The sequence below is a fragment of the Triturus cristatus genome, chromosome 5_1, assembly GCF_964204655.1.
Source record: "Triturus cristatus chromosome 5_1, aTriCri1.1, whole genome shotgun sequence".
NCBI classification, from domain to species: Eukaryota; Metazoa; Chordata; class Amphibia; order Caudata; family Salamandridae; genus Triturus; species Triturus cristatus.
Genome location: NC_140587.1, coordinates 293,035,405 through 293,049,104, shown reverse-complemented (window position 1 = coordinate 293,049,104; position 13,700 = coordinate 293,035,405). Strand labels below are relative to the sequence as shown.

Below are 13,700 nucleotides of genomic sequence, written 5' to 3'. Positions count from 1 at the left end.
AGGGTCGATTGTACGATGTTGGTGATAAGGCCGGGAAATTGCTGGCGTGGTTGGATAAAAAAGAGCGCGTTAATCGAGTGGTGCCGGAGTAGTCGACGGATGGGGGAGAGGTTGTCACTGACCCCGACGGTATAGTTCAGTGTTTCTCGGACTATTTTCGTACGGTATACACCTCGGTCTCGGATAGGCCGACTGAGGACTCGTGTGACCTTCTGCGTGATATCGCTCTGCCCTGCCTTTCTGCCATTGATAGGGATGACCTCGATGGAGATATAACTGTAGACGAAGTGGCGTGTGCTATCCGTGCGTTGCGCTCCGGTAAGGCTTCGGGCCCAAATGGTTTGCCGATTGAGCTGTATAAGCTCCGTCCGGATAAGTTGGCTCCTCACCTGCGCGCCATGTTCGTGGAGGCGCGGGTGAATGTGTTTCTTCCGCTCGATCAACGGCTGGCGACGATTGTGGTAATACATAAAGACGGTAAGCCCCGGGACAAGTGTGGCTCCTATCGGCCGATATCACTTCTCAACGCCGAGCCGAAAATCCTTGCTAAGATCCTTGCTAACCGCCTGGTCCGGGTGCTTGGCAACTTGATCCACCCGGATCAGTCGGGCTTTATCCCGCACCGTAACACTGCACTGAATCTTAGACGCCTCCATGGAGTGATTGCTAGGACGGGCACGATGCGAAAGCCGGCTATTGTGGCGTCCCTCGATGCCACGATGGCCTTCGATACGGTGGAGTGGGCATACCTGTGGGCAGTGCTAGCCAAGTTCGGCTTTGGGCCTGGATTTGTAGGCTGGGTGAGGTTGCTCTATGAGGGGCCTCTTGCTAGCGTCGTGGTGAACGGGCGGGCGTCGGCACCGTTCGAGCTCGGGAGAGGCACCCGGCAGGGCTGTCCCCGGTCGCCGCTGTTGTTCGCCCTTGCTCTTGAGCCGCTGGCGGCGTGGATACGATGGCACCCGGATATACGTGGGATTCGTTGGTCGCCTGACCACGAAGACCGTATTTCACTTTACGCCGACGATATTCTGCTATACCTCACCTCGCCTAAGAAATCTCTGATAGTGGTTTGTGACGTCTTGACTTCTTTCGGTAGGAACTCTGGTCTTGTCATTAATTGGGGGAAGTCATACCTGTATGTCCTTTGTGGGGATGTCCCGCCTAACTGCTCGATCCAGATAGCCCAGCAGGGCTTTTTGTATTTGGGGATCTATATTTCCACCGACCCCATTTTACGATACGAGAAGAACTTGCTTCCTCCCTTGGCACGTTTGCGACGGGACGTGGTGGGCTGGCGGCGGTTGCCGCTTTCCCTCCTTGGCCGTGCCGCCCTGTTTAAAATGATGTCTCTTCCCCGTTTCCTCTATGCCCTGCAGAATACCCTTGACTTGGTCCCGGCCAGTTATTTCCGTGAGGTCGAAAGCCACCAGCGCGCGCTATTGTGGGAAGGGCGTCCGCGTATCGCGATTGCTAAGTTGACGCTTCCGTGGTACGACGGTGGTATCGCGCTTCCAGACATTCAACGTTATTATTGGACCACTCAGTTGAGCGCGATTAACCATGGTGTATATGGTCCAGCACTGAGCCCCGGCTTCGCCATGGACCGATGGTTGCTACGTGGGGGTAATTACCACAGAGCGTTGTACTCGAAGTCGTCGGACTTAACCCTTACGGGCCCACCAGGGTGGCCGTGCATGTATGGAAGGTGGCGACGGATTCACTGGGCTGGAAGGGTAAGCTTACCCTTGCCACCCCTCTGTTTGACTCCGATATTCTGGGAGAGCTTTGGCATACAAAAGGGTTTGAGAAATGGGACCTGATCGGTATATCCAGGGTTGGAGACCTTTTGGTTAAGGGTAGGATAAAGTCATTCGAGGAGCTGCAGAAGGAATATGAGCTAGGGAGCACGGAGTTCTTCCGATACGCTCAAGTGTGCCACGCCTTGCGGTCAGTTCTTGTAGAAGGGGAGAAGGTGCCGGAGTCCTCTCCGTTAGAGGACCGGATCCTGGATGGCCATATGCCAGAGAGTACGATCTCGCTTATTTATAAGAAACTAATTAATGTTCGGGCGGATCTTCTTCTAGGGTTGCGCGATCAATGGACCAGGGATGGCCTCGAACTAGATGATGAGGATTGGCAGTATGCAGTTTCTTCTCCCAAAGAGGTCGCGATCCCCGCGCGCCTGCGGCTGGTGCAGCTTAAAATACTCCATAGGGTCTACGGGACGGGGCCCAGGCTGGTCCATATGTGTCAGGAACTATGTGAACGCCATGACTCTAAGTAATCACTCTCTGAAAAGACATCGAGTCATCGTTAAGCCATCTCTTTGCAACTGTTGGTCTGCTGTTCCTTGTAGGTCGACCGTTACAAGATGGCCGCCTAGTTTACCCCAGTATTGAAGGGAGTTGGAAGTCTCGCGGGAAGTGAGATTTCGCGCGCCGTGGAAGAACGTTCCACTGCGCACTTCAATTCGCCTAAGTCTGAGAGAGGTTGTGTTTGCGGAAGGCTCTCAGTTATTCCAGTCAGAGCGTCTGTCTTGTACCTTCGTGTGTAACCACGCGGAAGGAACTCTTGTCCCAGACCTACACTCATGAAGTGGGAGGTCGTGAATGAGCACGTCAAAAGAAGAGCGTTTCCAGTCAGAGAAATCCGTTAGCCCTTCTTGAGTCAGAAAGGGTAGCAGAATCCAGATACACAGATTATCGTCGAGCTACTGAGAACAAGATATCTCGTGTCTCCTTTACTCCGGTAGGCTTACCGTCGAGAGAAGGAGACCGAAGTTTGTCAGCCAACCAGTTGTCACAAGAAGCAAGTAAGCACTAGACTGTTGTTGCAGCGCATGCCTCGTTCTTGACTGAAAGTACTTACGCCTGCAGCACGGAATTCCTTGCCTCCCTTGCGCTTTCCCTATTCTTTCCTTACTGTTTTCCTTCCCTGTCCCTTTTTGCGCGATTTCAAGCCGTGAAGCAGAGCTACAGTGGAGCAGGGATAATCCTTCAAAAGCTAAAGCTCTCCTAACTAAACTTTCATCTTTTGGACTACACAAAGCATTATCAGAAGGAGGTAACGATAGGAAGATCAGAGAATAGGTAAGAGAGAGGGAAGAGAAGGAAGGATACTGTAAGCAGAGAGCATAGAGATTTAGAATAGGATCACTTAACCTGTATTTATCCCTCTGTGCATTAGGTCATCCACTTAATCTAATCAGAAGTGGACCTCTGATTATAAGAAGAGAAGCAAAACTCCTGCAGACACCTGGTAGGCAAAGGGGGGGAAGGAAATAAACTGGAACCGTAGTGATTAGGGGGTAAGTTGAGGCATTAAGTTGAAATGATGTTCCCATCTGTGCATTAGGAATCCTCCGGAAATCGTCACCTGACTGAGGAGGGAGTCCAGGCCAGCACGAGTGTCTCTTCTCTGTCCCATTCCCCTTTCCCCCCATCTGGAGCAGCTGCTCATACGCAGTGTGTTCCGGAGAAGGGGCAAGGGGAGCTAGCATCATTCTGCCTCCGTGAAGATATTGGTGCCGCAGTCTTAACAGATTGAAGTGCCCTAAAAGAGTGTTCTTCACCCGGGTAGAATGGCGGAGGGGTTTAGTTTAAAAGCTTTGGGAGAAATGTTGGAGGGAATTCAGAGAGATCTAGGGGTCCTGAAGGATGAGAATAAGACCTTAAGACAAGATGTAGTAATGTCTAGACAGGAAACAATTCAATTAGCTCAGAGAGTTAGTGAAATTTCTGCCGGGGCGTCACCTGCTCAAAAACTTTCAAGTAGTTCACTCCCACATCAAGACCCTCACACAGTAGCTCAGGTGGTCCATTCGGTTTCTCCCATTATTCCTTTAGCTCCCCCAGAAAGATACAGTGGAGATCCCCAAAAGGCCCAACTCTTCCTCACTCAGTGTTCTTTACACTTCATGTGTCGAGCAAATCTCTTTCCTGATGCTCAGTCACGGGTTGCGTTTATCTTATCCTACCTGGGAGGGGATGCAGCAAATTGGGCCATGCCCTTAGTTGCCCGAGATGACCCCTTTTTGTATAATTTGGACAATTTTAAAGCACAATTCCTTAGGATTTTTGATAGACGTAGAGTGTCCCAGGCTACGGACAATGAATTATTAGAATTGCGCCAAGGGAATAGGGATTTAATCACCTATCTAACACAATTCAATAAATTATTAGTAGAGACTAATTGGCCTGAGGAGAAAAGAGCAGCCTTATTTTATCGGGGGTTGAGGGATGATATAAAAGACACCTTGGCACAGGTTCCCAATCGACCCACCAACTACTCTGAATTGGTGGATTTGGTTTTAGAGATCGACTTTAGAAGTTCCGAGAGAAGAGGAGAAAAGAAGACCAAGGATTTTCGTTGGAGTTTCCCACGATTCGAGCGAACAAGAGCAGAAGTTGGCAAATCTCCGGGTGGAGGTGCAGAAAGTGAACCAATGCAGATTGGGTCAATTCGTGGGCCCCTCAGCAAAGAAGAGAAAGAACAGAGGAGGTTAAAGAAACTGTGTATGTACTGTGGAGGAGCGGGGCATTTTGTGAGAGAGTGCCCAAAAAGGCCTAAGCTGTCCAATTCGGGAAACTTGTAAAACCATCTGTAGGCGGAGTCGCTCAGGTGGTGAAAGAGGTAGATTCGGCTCCAAAGATTCATCATATCATGAACACCTTGCAGACTCAGACCCCGCATTTGATTTTATCAATGGTTCTTAAGTTTCGAGAAAAGGAGATTACTGGTGTGGCCATTATGATTGATTCTGGAGCCACGGGCAACTTCTGTGATATCAAGTACGCAAATGCGATGGGGATTCAAGCAATTCGCAAGGAATGTAAAGAATCAGTTCGAGCAGTCGATGGAACTAATCTCTCTTCTGGCCCAATTACCCATCACACAGAAGAATTGGAATTAATTCAATCCAATGGTCACCGTGAGACCATTCATTTCAACTTGATTGATGCTCTACAATTTCAGATCATTTTGGGGCTTCCTTGGCTCTCCTTGCATAATCCTACAATCAATTGGGAGGATCGCATTGTGGAGATGGACTCGTCATTCTGTACGGAACACTGTTTCGCTGATCCTACTTCTGCCTTGGAGCCTTCTTTATCCACTTTGTTATCGTTTGGTGGAGGAGCTATCGGAGTGGTCAACACCTCGAAGATTCCAATAGAATACCAAGAATTCCAAGAAATTTTCAGTGAGCAAGAGGCAGAGAGGCTCCCACCACACCGTCCCTATGACTGCACCATTGACCTGGAACCAGGGGCCATGCTACCATGTAGTCGGATTTATGCCTTGACTGAAGCCGAGAACAGCTATCTAAAAGAATACCTGGACCGTTACCTGGCTAATGGATTTATCAGACCTTCCCAGTCCCCAGTGTCATCCCCACTTTTTTTCATTCCTAAGAAGGAGGGATCACTGAGGACATGTATTGACTATCGAGCAATCAATCGGGTCACGGTTAAGAACCGTTATCCTCTGCCCTTAATTTCGGACCTTTTAGATCAGCTGAAAGACGCCAAGATCTTCACTAAATTGGACCTTCGTGGTGCTTACCATCTTATTCGCATGAAGGAAGGTCACGAATGGAAGACCGCTTTCAGGACCAAGTATGGGCTCTTTGAGTACCAAGTGATGCCATTTGGTTTATGTAATCCCCCGGCGGCCTTTCAGCACTTTATAAATGACATCATGAATGATTTGGTGGATCGAATTGCTGTAGTGTATTTGGATGACATCTTGATTTATTCTAAGGATCCTCAGGAACATCCTCAGCATGTCAAAACAGTTCTTGAAAGACTACATAAGCACAAACTATATGTAAAACTGGAAAAGTGTGCTTTCAGCGTACAGACTGTGGAATTCTTGGGATTTGTGCTGTCTCCTGGAGGCCTTACAATGGAGAAGAAAAAGGTGCAAGCAGTTGCTGATTGGCCTTCCCCCAAAGATATCAAGGAGATTCAACGATTTCTGGGATTCGCTAATTTCTATCGACGATTTATCCAGGGATTTTCTCAGAAAATCATTCCAATTACCAGACTACTCAAGAAAGGAGTGAAGTTCCAGTGGTCAGAAGAGGCTGAACAAGCTTTTCGTTTCCTCAAAAACAGCTTTACTACTGCGCCTATTTTACTCCATGCGGATCCCACTGAACCCTTCTTTGTGGAAGCCGATGCTTCAGATCAAGCAGTTGGGGGGGTCTTGTCCCAACGCCACAAATCAACTGGACAGTTACATCCAGTGGCATATCACTCTCGAAAATTAAATCCTGCTGAGATTAACTATACCATTGCCGAAAAAGAACTGTTAGCAGTAAAGGATGCGTTTGGGGAATGGAGGCATCATCTACTGGGGGCGAAACACACTATAACCGTGTATACTGATCATAAAAATCTCCAATTCCTCAAATCTGCAAGAACCTTAACTCCGCGTCAGCTGCGTTGGTCCTTGTACTTCGCAGACTTTGACTTTGTGATTACTTATCGACCTGGAAACAAGAATGGTAAGGCAGATGCCTTGTCCAGGATTCAAACAGAAAGTTCTGAACATTCCGTTACTCCGCAGCCTATTATTCCAGCATCTAAATTTGTGTGCACCTTATCTCTGGCTGAGTTCAAAGAAGAAGTCGGGAAACAGATGTCTGCAGCAGAAATGGCAGAGTGGGTTAGCCAAGAAGAAGGCAGAATCATCAAGGATTCGTTACCGTATCGAAAGGGAGCGCTGTATCTACCAACTACGAAAATTCAAGAACTAGTGTTGAAAGACTGCCATGACCATCCTCTAGCAGGCCATAAGGGAATCTCGAAGACTATTGACCTAATTCAGAGATATTTTTGGTGGCCCAACATGAATTCTCAGATCAAAGAGTATGTGGCAGCCTGTGAACTCTGTGCCAGGGGAAAGTCAAATAGGCAGGCTCCTCAAGGGTATTTGCAACCCCTACCCACACCCAATCAACCTTGGCATACTATTACAATGGATTTGATTACCGACCTTCCTTTGAGTAAGGGGTATAACACAGTATTGGTGGTGGTCGACACCTTTACCAAGATGAGTCATTTCATACCTGTAAAAGGGGTTCCTTCAGCTGCCGAGTTAGCCAGACTCATTCGGGAAAACATAGTGAGGATTCATGGTGTCCCAAAGATTGTTATTTCCGACAGAGGTCCCCAATTTGTGTCCCACTTTTGGAAGGCATTTTTGAAAGGATTGGGAGTGGAAGTCAGACATTCTACCAGTTATCACCCCGAAACAGATGGCCAGACGGAGAGGGTGAATCAAGAGTTGGAACAGTATTTACGTCTGTTCCTTCTGGATCGGGGTGGCCAGTGGTCAGAAATGTTATGGATGGCGGAGTTTGCACATAATAATGCAAAAAATGTTTCCACAGGATATTCTCCCTTCTTCCTAAACTATGGGCAGCACCCAAATCCTTTCTGTAGTCAAGGAGATTTTAGGGTTCCAGCAGTCAACAATTTATTGTCAGATTTAAATTCAGCTCGTAAGTCAGCAGAGTGCAATTTATTGAAGGCTAAGGAGGGATACAAGAGACAGGCAGATAAGCACAGGCGAAAGGCACCCCAGTATCAAGTAGGAGATTCCGTATGGTTGTCCTCACAACATCTTAGACTGAAGGGAAATAGAAAATTTCAGCCTCGTTTCATAGGCCCATTTCCAATTGAACAAATACTGGGTCCAGTCACTGTCAAACTGAAATTACCTACTCAGTTAAAGATCCACCCCGTGTTCCATGTGTCCCTTTTGAAGAAAACAGTTCCTAATCTCCGATTACAGAAACCTCCACCCCCTCTGATGTTGGGCGAACATGTAGAGTATGAAGTAAAAGGGGTTCTGGATTCAAAGAAGAGTAGGGGAAAGTTATGGTACTTGATTGACTGGAAAGGTTATGGACCCGAAGAAAGGTCTTGGGAACTAGCTGAGAATGTTCATGCTCCCAAACTGATAAGACGATTCCATATGCAGCATCCTCTAAAACCGAGACCGATGGATCGGTCCTTGAGAGGTGGTACTGTCAGGAACTATGTGAACGCCATGACTCTAAGTAATCACTCTCTGAAAAGACATCGAGTCATCGTTAAGCCATCTCTTTGCAACTGTTGGTCTGCTGTTCCTTGTAGGTCGACCGTTACAAGATGGCCGCCTAGTTTACCCCAGTATTGAAGGGAGTTGGAAGTCTCGCGGGAAGTGAGATTTCGCGCGCCATGGAAGAACGTTCCACTGCGCACTTCAATTCGCCTAAGTCTGAGAGAGGTTGTGTTTGCGGAAGGCTCTCAGTTATTCCAGTCAGAGCGTCTGTCTTGTACCTTCGTGTGTAACCACGCGGAAGGAACTCTTGTCCCAGACCTACACTCATGAAGTGGGAGGTCGTGAATGAGCACGTCAAAAGAAGAGCGTTTCCAGTCAGAGAAATCCGTTAGCCCTTCTTGAGTCAGAAAGGGTAGCAGAATCCAGATACACAGATTATCGTCGAGCTACTGAGAACAAGATATCTCGTGTCTCCTTTGCTCCGGTAGGCTTACCGTCGAGAGAAGGAGACCGAAGTTTGTCAGCCAACCAGTTGTCACAAGAAGCAAGTAAGCACTAGACTGTTGTTGCAGCGCATGCCTCGTTCTTGACTGAAAGTACTTACGCCTGCAGCACAGAATTCCTTGCCTCCCTTGCGCTTTCCCTATTCTTTCCTTACTGTTTTCCTTCCCTGTCCCTTTTTGCGCGATTTCAAGCCGTGAAGCAGAGCTACAGTGGAGCAGGGATAATCCTTCAAAAGCTAAAGCTCTCCTGAACTAAACTTTCATCTTTTGGACTACACCAAGCATTATCAGAAGGAGGTAACGATAGGAAGATCAGAGAATAGGTAAGAGAGAGGGAAGAGAAGGAAGGATACTGTAAGCAGAGAGCATAGAGATTTAGAATAGGATCACTTAACCTGTATTTATCCCTCTGTGCATTAGGTCATCCACTTAATCTAATCAGAAGTGGACCTCTGATCATAAGAAGAGAAGCAAAACTCCTGCAGACACCTGGTAGGCAAAGGGGGGGAAGGAAATAAACTGGAACCGTAGTGATTAGGGGGTAAGTTGAGGCATTAAGTTGAAATGATGTTCCCATCTGTGCATTAGGAATCCTCCGGAAATCGTCACCTGACTGAGGAGGGAGTCCAGGCCAGCACGAGTGTCTCTTCTCTGTCCCATTCCCCTTTCCCCCCATCTGGAGCAGCTGCTCATACGCAGTGTGTTCCGGAGAAGGGGCAAGGGGAGCTAGCATCATTCTGCCTCCGTGAAGATATTGGTGCCGCAGTCTTGACAATATGGGTTTCTCTGAGGAGGGCTTATGTAAGAGAGGCTGTGGTATGGTGGGCACCTTCCTACATATTATTCGGGAATGCGGTGCTGTTATGGAGTTTTGGAGGCGAATCCACGAGGTGATGGGGGAGGTGACGGGCATCGTCATGCAGCCTGAGGCGCGGTGTTGTCTCCTGAATGTTTGGGGTCCTACTGACCACGACGCGGCACAGACTCAGTGGGTGACCCTAGGGAACATGGTAGCCAAGCGCGACATCACTCGTCTGTGGGGCTCTACTAGGCCTCCTACATTGACAGCGTGGATGGAAAACATGGATTGGAGCATGTTTAGGGAGAAGACAGTGTATTGTGCTCGAGGGCGCCCTCGGAAATGGCACTCTGTATGGGGGCGATGGAACCAGTACAGAGGGGGCATATGCCTGCCCCCAGACCCGGACCCGCCTGAGGAGCAGCTCTCCCCTTAGCTTTCTTTCCGGCTTTGTACTCCTTGCTGGTATGTGTTTGTCTTCTTGAGTCTCTGACTTCCCCTCCTTTCCCTTACTATAGACCTGTGTCTGTTGGACTAAATGGGGCTCGCTCCCCCTGATGGTAACCCCTTTTGGTGCTTACAGTACTTATCGCCTTGCTTGTGTTTAGGTTTGGGTATGTGTTTAAAACAGAACCTTTGACTCTCCTGTCAGTGAAATGTGGACGCTCGCATGTGCTGTGTTTCTAAAGCTGCCGTACCTCCGGGTTGTCGGCTGAATAGCTGTGTCACTAAAGGTTTTAGAAAAAAAAAAAAAAAAACTCTGTTCTCTAGAATGTATTTCCCATTTTTAAACCTTAATAAGAGGTGGAAATTGAAAACTTAAGTGGTGACCAGCACAGATCCTAGTTACTGGCAGGGCACAGTTAACTAATATCACCTTCATGAAGTTTGGGCCACATCCACATTTTGTAATACCATCTAGATAAATCTCAATCTACTTGCCCAATAAAGGGGAACTCTAACACATGCTTTAATAGATTACAAATATGAAACACCTTTTTAACGGAATCAATACCTTTGTTCTAAGGAAGTTATTGCACTCTTGCTCCACGTTGTAATTGATGATTCTGGACACTTCTTCCTGCCAAATCTTCAGGCCATAAATACTGACATAATCTTGAATATACTCAAAGGAACGGTGGAATCCATCCATGGTAGCTGCCATATCTTTGAGCTTAGGCATTAGTTCGCTAGACTGCAAAAAAGAATAGTTTAAGAAAAAAAGTTCATATCCCCTGATTATTTGAATATCTTATGACTATATGCGACAATATGTCATCATGTGATTTTTTTAAACACATACACATATTGGATTTAGAATGGTACAAATTGTTAAACTATAGACAATGCTTCCTTGGAAATGCTACAACCAAACAAGCTATGTCCTTAATGCCTGATCTGCTATAAACTCCAATCCACATGCTTCTGGTAAAGAGGAGTAGAGTATTTTATATTTTATGTACCACAAGTGTGGGACACACTTGTTATTGAAAACAGCAGGGAACCAAATGTGGTAGCCCCCCAGAAGGAAACTGAAAAGCAAGCTTGCTTATTTTATAATCTTGTGAGGAAAAAAAACACTGTGTTTTAATGGAGAAAAAACCCTACCTCTGCAGTACTTTGGAAGAACAAACCAATAGCACCACTGTCCGCAATTTATCTAATGTAACCCAGTTGCTTCTCTCAGCAAACCTTTCAAGATCAAGAGAACCTGCACTTGTATTATTTTTCCACTTTGCTCTGAAACATCTCTCACAACTCAAAATAGAAGGAGTTGGCTGAATAGCACATTCCTATCCATCAAGGGAGGTATTCACACCACAAATACAATAAATATGTAAATGACTAGTCACAGATATTGTAGTGAATGTGGTGAAAGATGGAAAACTGGTCTGTATAACAGTCCTGCACCTAAAGAGAATACAAGAACACACTGGAAGATACCTTTGCTTTAGGGTTAAATATCAGACCCTTGTGGAGAGCAAGAGCAACGCGTTTAACAAGCTCCTTCCTGATCCCATCTTCCAACAGCTGCTTTGGGTCCACCTGAAATAACATATGGAATTAAGGTTAAAAAATATGAAGAAGTATTTTTTTCAAGTACAACCATAAATCAAATGAATTTTTATGTTATGTGCAATAAAAAGGAGGGTAAAACTTTAAAAGCATTTTTGTGCAGGGTATCAACATTCTGAAAATCATCTCAATGAGGAAGGCTTTTAGAATAACAGAACTATTTAATCCCAGTGACAAGCGGCTGCAAGGTGAACATGAACTCTACAAATGCATTAATACATCATTACATGTGTTGCATTACAACAAAGGGTAAAATAAGAAATTGACCAACTATAGTAACAAAGGAAGGTTGATTATCAAAGCTATTTATTGTGCAGATGTTTTAGGTAAAAACAAATTGGATATAAATGATAAGGAACCACTGCAGATATATACGGACACAAGTGATGCTTCGGAAGCAACAGCCTAACTTCATTAATTTTAGCATTGAAGATACGAGTTGCAGGAAGTTTAATTGTTGACTTCAGAAAAGAAATTCGGGCACACAAGAGATATTTTGGGCACAATATCTTCAAAAGAATGTATTTGCAATGAGAAGCCATGAGCACAATTTTGAATGTCTCAGTGAGAAAGAATAGGCTCTACCACTGGCATATTGGTGGGAATTGGAAACATATGTTGCTGTATTGGATAAGGAGAAAAGTGTGACCACATTTTAAGCAAATAATTAAGCATCATTAAGGAGAAAATATTTCTTACATATAAACACAGCTGTCCCACAAACCGTACATGGAAGCATTACCTTGATTATACCAACCAAAGTAGTTTTCATCATTAGAATTCCTTCAGTAAAAACTGAGATGGCGTGAGTGAGCCTGGCAACCTATTTGAGGAAACAAAGGAAGAGAAGCATCATCAGTCAATACCCAATTGATCTGATCCATTACAAGTACAGTACTTTAATGGGTGTTTATGAGGCTATGTTTAGGACTTGCTGCATACCACTGATTAATAGAAGTAAAATACCTAAGGATATATCAGATTTTGTATGGCATGTGCACAGTCTATGTATTCACATATGAGGTATTTGTATGCCGTAAACCAAGCCAAAATGCAGAATACAATACATATCAAACATGGCTCCATGTTTTTCACAACACATGTACACTGAAGTGTGTCCGTACAGTGTGCGTTTTATGTTTTTGAAACTGTCTCATCTACATATTTTCTTTAACTTAGAGGGTCTGCTCCCTCAATGTCCCACACTTTTTCCTAGGATTACAAATGTTCAGTCTTCAGAACTCTTTATAGGACCTCCCTCAAGATCCGTTCTGTACTTTAGGCAGTAACCAGAATGATGCCATTTGGAAATCTGTTGCTGAATAACATCCATTCAAAACGACATATCTAGGCATGTCAAACACATATCCATACAAGAATCCAGGTGGACTCTGTATTCTCAAATTGTTCTGGTGCCTGAGTCAGAAATCCTCCGACAGCACCCCAAATTCCTAGGTATGCATGGGCAGGTTCCTCCAGCTCATAGATTGAGTCCTGATAAACAAGAACATGATGGTATCTTTGGGGAGAGGAAATCCTCTATCTCTTTCTCTTCGATTTAAGAAATCCAGTCAGAGATGAAGTCCAATCTTTAAAGTAACTGTTTACAGGAGAGCTATCTGCCCTCTAGAACCTGATGTGGAGCAACATATCCTCAAACCGGAGAGTGGCTAATCAACATAAAAGAGCATTCCTGTATTAAGGGTGCCCATTAGTGTGTTTTTGGGACATTGTAACACTCTTGTTCTGGTTTCCAGAAGAGAAGAAATTGAGTCTACTTGACAAAACTGAACAGGGGCAACATTTGCCATTTTTCTCTGAATATATGTAAAACGTGCTTCATTTAAGTTTTAAATTTTATGTTTAGTCTATATTTTATTTTTCTCATTTTTAAAATGGATGTTTCTATCTTTTTGGCCTCAGCTCACCCCAATTGTTATCCGTCTCCTTTCTGTTCATCAACTCCCTTTCTTATTCTATTTATTTGCCCTTCTAGCACTTTTAGTCTATATCTCCACATTCATCCCACTTAAGTTTCTTCGCACTGCCCCCAACGTCTCACCCCAGGTGGAGGATAGAAAAAGAACACCTTGAAATTTTGGATTTCCAAACTTACTGTGTCTGTCTTACGAAATGTTTCCTGAATAACCATTTATTGTGTTGTGATTTCTGGTGGCACACTAACAAAGATGCCTTTAGTCAATAATTATTACTTAATTTACAGAACATCAGTGGAACTTATTTTTGGGTACCCATAAATCATTATTTAT

The 13,700-nt window shown here is 45.2% G+C and overlaps 1 protein-coding gene across 1 annotated transcript in view; it reads right to left on the bottom strand.

Annotated features, from left to right (window-relative positions):
- Window positions 1-13,700, bottom strand: part of WASHC5 (WASH complex subunit 5) — a 330,547-nt gene that overhangs the window by 185,670 nt on the left and 131,177 nt on the right. Inside the window, exons 17-19 of the mRNA XM_085604961.1 lie at window positions 12,173-12,253; window positions 11,299-11,400; window positions 10,370-10,549 (exon numbers count right to left, since the gene is read on the bottom strand). Coding sequence (XP_085461087.1) covers window positions 10,370-10,549; window positions 11,299-11,400; window positions 12,173-12,253 — 363 coding nt within the window. The remainder of the gene's footprint in view (window positions 1-10,369; window positions 10,550-11,298; window positions 11,401-12,172; window positions 12,254-13,700) is intronic.